This window comes from Littorina saxatilis, linkage group LG4, assembly GCF_037325665.1.
Source record: "Littorina saxatilis isolate snail1 linkage group LG4, US_GU_Lsax_2.0, whole genome shotgun sequence".
Taxonomy (NCBI): domain Eukaryota; kingdom Metazoa; phylum Mollusca; class Gastropoda; order Littorinimorpha; family Littorinidae; genus Littorina; species Littorina saxatilis.
This window is the reverse complement of record NC_090248.1, coordinates 19,131,519-19,141,518: the sequence shown is the minus strand read 5'-3', so window position 1 is coordinate 19,141,518 and position 10,000 is coordinate 19,131,519. Positions and strand designations below refer to the sequence as shown.

Sequence of the window (10,000 nt, the reverse complement as noted above, 5' to 3'; positions counted from 1 at the left end):
AACATAATTATGGACCTCTAGCTCAGAATGAGTAAATGTGCATTTTTGAAGCACGTGGAAGATTTGTAATCCTTTCTATAGTCCTCGATTTTGAAACTTCTATTTGAATGAACGTTCGATTTCTAGAGTTCAAATCTTTCTCAGATTTGTCAATTTGCTTTTACGATTTGCACTTTTTAAATGAAATGTTAACAAAGGTTTGATATGCGAGAACTGACGGAAACAATACATCGTGTTTGAATAACATTGTGTGTGTTGTAGCAAGAGATGTAATTGTATCCGTGTTACGTCCAGACGAAAAATAACTAATAAGGCTTGGAGTACCTCGTTAAATCCCTGTAGGATTTCTTTGTGATCCATGCTGGTATTTCTGTTTTTAAGATTTCTTTGTGATCCATGCTGGTATTTCTGTTTTTAAGATTTCTTTGTGATCCATGCTGGTATTTCTGTTTTTAAGATTTCTTTGTGATCCATGTTGGTATTTCTGTTTTTAAAATTTCTTTGAGAACAAAAGCATATTTGGCATTAACTCCTTGGTAATCTTGTTAATCGAGATCAGGAAACCTTACACCGGTCGCGTAAACAACGGGGATAAACAGACTGTCATGGTTAGATGGATCACTAATGCACGCGGGAATTTGAATTATTACAAATCCGATCATTTGTCAATGAATAGTAATTTCATTGCAATCAATGTCACGGCTTTTCCTTGGTCTGGTCAATGGTGCCATTGTCATACAACCGTTCTAGTATGAATATGAAATAAATGACCAGAACAGCGCGAAAAGCCATTTAGTAGCTCCAGCTAATTCTGCGTGGTTCCGCTAAAGCAAATTTGACAGAACATTATATGTATGTCCGAGAACTGTCAAGGTACAGTGCTATCAAATAAATAATGTTCCCTGTCTAAACAAGCCATGTTGTATCCCGGTTTTCGTGTTCGCACGTGGGTGGGTGTGTTTGTACGTGGGTGGGTGTGTTCGCACGTTGGTGTGTGTGTTCGTACGTGGGTGGGTGTGTTCGCATGTTGGTGTGTGTGTTCGTACGTGGGTGGGTGTGTTCGCATATTGGTTTGTGTGTTCGTACGTGGGTGGGTGTGTTCGCATGTTGGTGTGTGTGTTCGTACGTGGGTGGGTGTGTTCGCATGTTGGTGTGTGTGTTCGTACGTGGGTGGGTGTGTTCGCACGTTGGTGTGTGTGCTCGTACGTGGGTGGGTGTGTTCGCACGTTGGTGTGAGTGTTCGTACGTGGGTGGGTGTGTTCGCACGTTGGTGTGTGTGTTCGTACGTGGGTGTCTGTGTCTCTGCACATTTCTGTCTGTGTGTGTTTGTTTATTTTCCCCCCGAGTTTTCAGTCCTTCTTTAGCCAGTTCTTTGACGTTGTGTTGTTGTTGATGTTGTTTGATGTTGTTGTTGGGAACGGGTTAGGTTTTAAGGGGGAGTCTAGTTAACCATGCATAAATCGCGTCCTATTGTTACTGTTTTGAATGAGATTGATAAATCTAGAACGACATATTTTTCAACTTAAACTGATATAATAGGATGTCAATGAATTCACCAATTCAAGCCAAATTAACCGTATCAAATTCAGTCCATCTAATCTGTTCCCATCAACTCTTCTTTCTTTTACAGCTGGCAGGTGGACAGTCACAACGCTACGGCTTATAAAGAATTACTGGCGAAACTCAATGACTCCGAGTACTATGACGCTGGACTTCGACCAAACATCAGTGAGTCAAGTCAACCCTGTGTTGTTTTTCGAGCATTAAGGGGAAAAGCCGGTGTAACACGAGAAAATTACTCCCACGAGATTTTTTACTCCGGAGTAAACATTTCGTACGAAAAAGTTACTCCCTTTACGAAAAAAGCACTCCCCCATTGCACGAGAAAATTACTCCCCAAGACAGGTGAGTTCCGAGTAAACATTTCGTTCAAAAATGTTACTCCCCTGACGAATAAATAACGAATAAATTACTTCACACCAACACGAGCAATTTAACTTCCCATGCCAGGTGTACGAAATTTTTACTCCCTTGTCCCCTGTTAGTCTTGGTGGTGGAAGGGGTGGAAGGAGGGTAGCGCGACATTCGTGTGCGCGAGATCAATTATTGGCATTATCCCTTCGCCCGCATCCCATTTTTGCGTACGAGATTTTTACTGGAAGTAAAAAAAATGGGGAGTAAAAATTTTGTGGAGGGAGTAATTTTTTCGTGCCTTGGGGAGTTCTTTTCTCGTACGAAAAGTGTACTCGGAGTAAGAATTTCGTACGAAATATTTACTCCGGAGTAAATTTTTCGTGGAGTAAAAATTTCGTGTTACACCGGGACATGCCGCACAACACATTTAATTGCGCGTTATTTGCTGAAAGCAGTCGGCACTGGAAAAGTTACTGCTTTGTTTTGTAGGGGGTCAAAGACCAAAAAGGTTTTATGGGCAAAACAGAAAAACATTCAGGTTAATTATTTGGAACGTTTAATTTAGGACAAAACAAAACAACAACATGCATCTTCTGTGAAATAAAAAGGTGAATAAACAGATTATTTTGCTTACAACTCAGTATTCATGTGCACAGTTTCTATAATATATTCAGTACCCTCTAAGGTGATTTCGCAGAAACCTCCAGGGTGCTTGACGTATGTGTATTTAGAAGCTTCAAGAGACAAAGAATACGGTTTTTTTTGTTTTTTTAAACAAACAAGCAAAAACAGTATGTCCCTTTTACTCATGGGTTGTCTTGAAACTGTGTCGACACTGTTGTAGGTGTTCTTGTTGTTGGATGTAGTAGTGGTATTAGTGTTTTTTTCTCTTTCTGTTGTGTTAAGATAGCTTCATTTCTGTTAAGCGCTGATTTGAATTAGCGAAGTTCTATCCAGGCTTTTACATGAGATACGATCAGCCTTACACTTTCACACTAAAAATAAATAACCTTGCTGCTTCCAGTATTGTTCTTCTTTGAACTAATCTCGCGGGTTGACATCGGTGTCATTTACGAAATTAATTCAGAATAAAACAAATCGCATTGTGCATAGAAAGCAGCCAGGCTAGCATGTTGGTATGTGTCTAAGTAGGACATGTTGTGGTACCAAGTAAAAGCATGGACGGATATATTGTGGTAAAGAAGACCATTTGCATAGGAACGTTTGTATTTAAGTGTATGTACGGTCTTATCGCATGTAAACGCCTATAGCCAGATCTGAGTGAGTGAGCAGAAATGTTTTCACAGGAAGGACTGCATGTGCCTTTAAAACTGTGTTGACGGCCTCTTTGCGTGACTTGCAGCTGGCGATGCAGTAGCAGTGGAGATTGACCTGGTCCTCAACTCTGTGGGACCAGTTCAGGAGATGGACATGGTAAGCAAGAACTGTGTGTGTGTGTGTGTGTGTGTGTGTGTGTGTGTGTGTGTGTGTGTGTGTGTGTGTGTGTGTGTGTGTGTGTGTGTGTGTGTGTGTGTGTGTGTGTGTGAATATATATATATGTCACAGTGGAAATGAGAATCCAGTGAGATTCCGAATCGCACTAGTGGAGATTGGAATTCCAGTTTGCACTAGGGGAAACTAGAATTCTCATCTCCACTGGATATTTGTTAGTGAAGATTGGAATTCCAGTTTGCCCTAGTGCAAACGGGAATCCAATTTCAGTGGAGATGTGAATTCCAGTTTTCACTAGGGGAAATAGGAATTGGGGGAAATAATGTGTTCAAAGGTTTATAATTGTTGTTAAAACCATTTCATCTTGAGTCATTCATGACTTTAAGGCTTACTCATTTCAGGTATTGAAATGCAGAAATAAAAATAAATATGATTGAATTGATATAATCGAACAACACAGAGTAATTGCGCACAATAAGTTTCAAGAGAGAGTCAACAGTGATTTCCATGCTGTAGTGGTAATTGACAAGGTGCTAGACAACAGCTTTGTCCCAGTTGAATGCAATCCTTCCCAAGAAGCGCTACAAGTTGGGCAGTTTGTTCTGTGGCAGCGAGCTAACATAGTCGAAAACGAGGCCAGACAGTTATCAACATAGGGAACCAAGATTGAGTGCACGAGAAAACTATCTTCATGCTGCAAAGAGACAAGCTTCCCGGTATCAAAAGCAGGTACAAAAACTGCACAAAGTGTACTCAATTGATGATACAGTTGGCATTAAAATCCACCAAGCCGACAGAACAAACACTGATGCACGCCTTCTGCCTTGTAAAATACTAACATCCAGATCCACTGCAGGAAACAGATTACAATACAAAGTCTTCAGCGGTGCTGGAATCATTGTAAACTGGTTCGATGGTGTTGAACTTGTAGACATGCGCTCTGTAGAGTTTCTGGAACTTAACAGTGTTGAACCAAGCAATTTAAAAGAAATAACTCTGATACAAGCATCACGGTCTTCTACAGGATGGAGCACCAAGTCTGTCGCTTGCTCTTCGAGAACAGTCTGCAAATGCAAGGGCAACTGTCTAACAAAACGGTGCAATTGCCGAAAAGCAAACATAGACTGCTGTACAAAATGTCACCCAGAAAGCACATTTTGCAAGAACTGTTGATGGATTTCCAGTGAAATGAAAAAAAGGAAAAAAGGCATGCTTGTGTGTGTGCGTGAGTGCATGCATGTGTGGGAGTGTGTGTGAAGGCATGTAGCATAAATAGACCTACCTTTCATCTTTTAAAAATTTTAACTTTGTGATATGATTTATTGATATTGATAATAAAACCTTATTGTGCGCAATTACTCTGTGTTGTTCGATTATATCAATTCAATAATATTTATTATTATTTCTGCATTTCAATACCTGAAATGAGTAAGCCTTAAAGTCATGAGTGACTCAAGATGAAATGGTTCAAACAACAATTATAAACCTTTGAACACATTATTTCCCCCAATTCCTATTTCCCCTAGTGAAAACTGGAATTCCCATCTCCACTGAAACTGGATTCCCGCTTGCACTAGGGCAAACTGGAATTCCAATCTTCACTAACAAATATCCAGTGGAGATGAGAATTCTAGTTTGCCCTAGTGCAAACTGAAATTCCAATCTCCACTAGTGCGATTCGGAATCTCACTGGATTCTCATTTCCACTGTGATATATATATATATGTGTGTGTGTGTATGTGTGTGTGTGTGTGTGTGTGTGTGTGTGTGTGTGTGTGTGTGTGTGTGTGTGTGTGTGTCTCTCTCTCTCTCTCTCTCTCTCTCTCTCTCTCTCTCTCTCTCTCTCTGACCGAATGTCTGTCTGCCTGCCCCTGTCTCACTCTCACCCTCCTCTCTCTCTTTCTCACCCCTTTTCATTACCGTCGTTCTCCTTCTAACAGCTCATAGGTTGACAAATCTTCACAGTCCATTATCCTCCATAGTTGTGCAATGAGCCATGGGCAAATATAACCTCGTTAGAAAAATTTCGATTCTTGCCAATGTCTAATATTCTTGCAAATCGAGGGTATAATGCAAAACAAGGGCAATAAATCATTTACAGATCGAAGAGGAGTAATTTCCGCCTGTATTTTATGCGTGAGTGGACAACGAAAAATTACACCCTTGATGAGATACACATTCAAAGACGCAGGTGAATTACTTTCCCAAGCGGAAAATCTTCCGCCATTAATGACCCACTTTCCCTTGCGACGCAGAATATCAGTAACAACAATATAGAATGACCGACAGGGAAGTGTGTTTTTGTTTCTTTCACGAGACTGTGACGTCGTGATGACCGACGGATGCCTTGATTTACAAAATCGATAGCATTTTCCTGGAAAAGACATGCGTGTAGAATATCTGTCTATTTCTATCTCTCTGAATTGTTGTTTGCGTTTGACAATGACGAATTTCATTTTCTCCTTTTCTGAATTGTTCCAAGCATTGTTTAAGTTTGGTCGGCAGTTGAGTCTTTTCTTCCACCTAGCAGCGTAAATTGTTAATCTTATATGAGTGTTAACAGCTATTGTGTTTTCAGCGTAGCAATAGGGTCCGATATTTAGACGAGCCTGACAAGTATAATGCCGACGAGTCGAAGACGAGTCCCATTATACTTGTTCGAGTCTAAATATCGAACCCTATTGCTACGCTGAAAACACAATAGCGATTATATAGCTGTTATGACCTTGATTTGTTGTTCCAAACTTACAAAATGACAGTTTTTGCGTCGATGCGTTGATCTCAGGTTTTGATAGCAGACAAACTTCTTACGCGCATCATGTTCGCGCAGACATGCACACCGCTACACGCTTTCTGACTTTGGAAGAAAAACTGACTCCAAGTGCATTCGACTTCACAACACAGTTGTTGAAACAGCTTTTTAAGTTGTCAGTGTATGCTGTTGTCGATAGAAACATCGCCGTGGTACAGATGGGTAAACCGGAATCATGCGTCGGCCATTTTTCTCAATATGCTTTTGGATATTGAGAAAAATGGCCGACTTCCGTAGCATTATGCTTTGATAATCGGAAGAGCCCATCCAATCACAGCCCCCGAATTCCCCCACGTGTTCATCAGAATAGCTAATGTTAAGTTTTCCTGAACATGGTACAGATGATACCGTATTAGCTAATATCGCTTCCGTTCCTAATTTGCAATCTTTATCTTTGCCTAGAAGTCCAGATTTAAAGAAAATGCTGAAAAGAAAAAACTATTTATTTTTCTTGACGTTCGTCACAAAAAAGGGATCACAATTAGTAAATTAGTTCTGTGCACAAAGGCAAAGCCATTTCGTTTCCTTCCGTTTCAGCACATATGCAAGATTACAACGAGGTCCCATAGCAACGAAAGACCTTAAAGTTGGGGGGGGGGGGGGGGCATTGCTTGTTAAAGAAGTTGTGTGAAAAAAGCAATGTTATTACAGAGATGTTTCAAGTTCATTGGCACACACAAAAAGACTGTTATATTTAATGTCGACAACTCGTGTTTTACGTGTTTGCGACAAATTCTCGAGGGTGAATGTCCTAAGAACAAAAAGTCAATAAAATTTAGTAGAATGTCGCAAAGAACGAGGGCAAAAAAGTCGATGTAATACACGTCTCCCTGGAGGTGTATTGAAATTCTTGTCTGCCATCAAATTCGCCATAACTTTTACTCGATCATAATGATTTTCACCTGACATGCGTCTCTGCAGACATTAACAGCGTCCCCCAACCTTCGTTAGGAGTGAGTAGACAATAAGCTGTTCTTGGGAACCATCGCAGGTTCATTACAAATCTAATTCTATTAGGTTGTCTGTCTCACATCACATTCTTCATAACGCCAACTCATGTGTCACTTTAGACATGGACAGCGTCTTTCTACCTTTGTCAGAAGCGGATAGAGAATCGTCTGGTTTCGGGAGCCACCGAAGAACTCATTGCAGTTCTCATTTAGTAGTTAATCTGTCTGACATCAACTGGGGGGTGGGGGTGGGGGGTGGGGGGGGGGGTCAGATTACGGGGTGTAGACTTGTAGCGTTTAGTTCGGCTATCTCAAGGAGCGCACACTGTGCACTTAGCAGATTACGATTACAGCGCGTAAGCACTAGCAAAATGCAATTCAACAATGTTCTGGTAAAACAAAGTTGCCTGTACGCCTTGACCGATATTTTAAAGAATTATTTTGGTATCGATGGAGTTACCTCCCTTGCAATAATGAAATGCACTGGCTATTGAATGGAAGTCTTTCGCACAACTGTGTCTGTGGGAAAACACATGCAATTCCTTCGTGACACACAATTCTCTTGGAACTTGCAAACACCCGTTTGCATTTGAATATATGCGTTGAAAAGGAATGTCAATTAATGATTTAGCGAAATAGCTGGAGGTGAGGTCGTACTGTTTGTGAGTAGTCATAATGAAGATCGGTGGTCTGGGTGGCCGAGTGGTAACGCACTTGCGCTCGGAAGCGAGAGGTTGCGAGTTCGACCCTGGGTCGAGGGCCCCAGAGGGTTTAAAATCGTGATCGTGATTGGCGTTTTTTGACCTTTCTGTGACCGTGATTGCTGAAATTTCCATTTCTGTGATCGTGATGGGACTTTGCCCGTGATCCGTGATGACAAAAAAATCAAGTCTCGTGATCGTGATCGTCATTTGTTTTCGTGATCGTGATGGGCATTATTGCAAAGCATATTATTATCAACGTACATTTTTCACAGCTGTATCACTCTATGATCCTCTATTCGTCAAGGTACGTGTTTGTGATCGTGAAAACAAAAATCAAGGTAACTGTGATCGTGAAAGCTAAAATTTCCCTTCCCGTGATCGTGATGATACGTACCCCCCTTTGGGGCCCTCTGGGTCAGGGCGTTAGCAATTTTCTCTCCCCCCCCCCCCCCCCTTTCCTAACCTAGGTGGTGGGTTCAAGTGCTAGTCTTTCGGATGAGACGATAAACCGAGGTCCCTTCGTGTACACTACATTGGGGTATGCACGTTAAAGATCCCACGATTGACAAAAGGGTCTTTCCTGGCAAAATTGTATGGGCGTAGATAAAAAAAATGTCCACCAAAATACCCGTGTGACTTGGAATAATAGGCCGTGAAAGGTGGATGCAGCGCCTATAGGCTGTTGATCTACTGGCCGATGTGAATGGGTGATATATTGTGTAAAAAATTCCATCTCAGACGGCATACGCGCTTTAAACTTCGGATAAGGCGCTATATAAATACCCGTTATTATTATTATTATCATTATTATTATTATTATTATTATTATTATTATTATTATTATTGTTGTTGTTGTTGTTGTTGTTGTTGTTGTTGTTGTTGTTGTTGTTGTTGTTGTTGTTGTTGTTGTTGTTATTATTATTATTATTATTATTATTATTATTATTATTATTATTATATATAGCATACAAGCCGCAAGAACACAAACAACTCCGCTGCCGCAAAATCATACTGGTCTGATTGCTGCTAAACAATTCTACCAAAGGGCAGGGGCGGATCCAGGGGGGGTTTCCGGGGTGTCCGAACCCCCCGCCCCCCCCCCCCCCCAGCCTACAAAAAAATTAAAAAAGAGAGAGAAAAAATGGAAAATAAAGAAAAACTTATGGCTCAGATTGCACCAAATTGCTCCATTTTCCTTGATTTTCATCAACATTTTCCCGGGGGGGGCATGTCTCCGGACCCCCCTAGGAGCCGGCCTTTCTTTTCTAAGTGGCGATTTCAGAAAGTAGTTGGGTAATTTGTTGGCTCAGGTTACACCAGATCGGTCAATTGTCCTTGTTTTGATCTGAATTTGTCTTCTTAAATTTAATGTTTGGAAGGTGTATTAGGGGAAGTTTCTTGGCTCAGATTGCACCAGTTTGCTCCATTTTCCTTGTTTTTATCAAAAATGTTCGGGGGGGGGCATGCCCCCAGACCCCCCTAGGAGATTCGAACGCTTCACGCCCTCAACTAATCGCTTCACGTCGTCGAATTGTCCCGGCCTTAAAAAAAATTGGAACGCCCCCCCCTAAAAATGATGTAATCCGCCCCTGAAGGGGTTCAAATAAGCTATATATACCATACTAGGTGAATACCCGCTTCGTCGGGTAGCCGGCTTCGCCGGGAAGAAGTAGAGCCGAATACCCGGCTTCGCCGGGTGAGTGGCGCACCGTACGCCGGCTTCGCCGGGTGAGTGGCGCACCGTACGCGATTGACGCCACACGAAGGAAAACTTCTAAAAATAGTAACGGGAATATGGATTGAGCGTTGTGGACAATGACCTTCTAAAAATAGTAACGGGAATATGGATTGACGCCACACGAAGGAAGGGAGATAAACGCAAAACACTGGAGAAGATAAGGAAGAGTTACTGGGAATGGATCTGGGAAGATGAACAGAAAAACCAAAATCGGTTCAGCGCTGCGCGCTGAGAGCACGTGTTGAAAATTCTCATCGACCAGGTTGTGTCCGGGGTCTACCTGAATATGCCCACCAAATTTGAAGCAGATCCATCGAGAACTTTGGCCGTGCATCGCGAACACACACACACACACACACACACACACACACACACACACACACACACACACACACACACACACACAAGTCGTATATATATATAGATAGAT

At 41.7% G+C, this 10,000-nt stretch overlaps 1 protein-coding gene across 1 annotated transcript in view; it reads left to right on the top strand.

The window, feature by feature from the left end:
- Window positions 1–10,000, top strand: part of LOC138964172 (glycine receptor subunit alpha-2-like) — a 32,933-nt gene that overhangs the window by 12,658 nt on the left and 10,275 nt on the right. Inside the window, exons 2-3 of the mRNA XM_070336060.1 lie at window positions 1,631–1,728; window positions 3,278–3,348. Of these exons, the coding sequence (XP_070192161.1) occupies window positions 1,631–1,728; window positions 3,278–3,348 (169 nt within the window). The remainder of the gene's footprint in view (window positions 1–1,630; window positions 1,729–3,277; window positions 3,349–10,000) is intronic.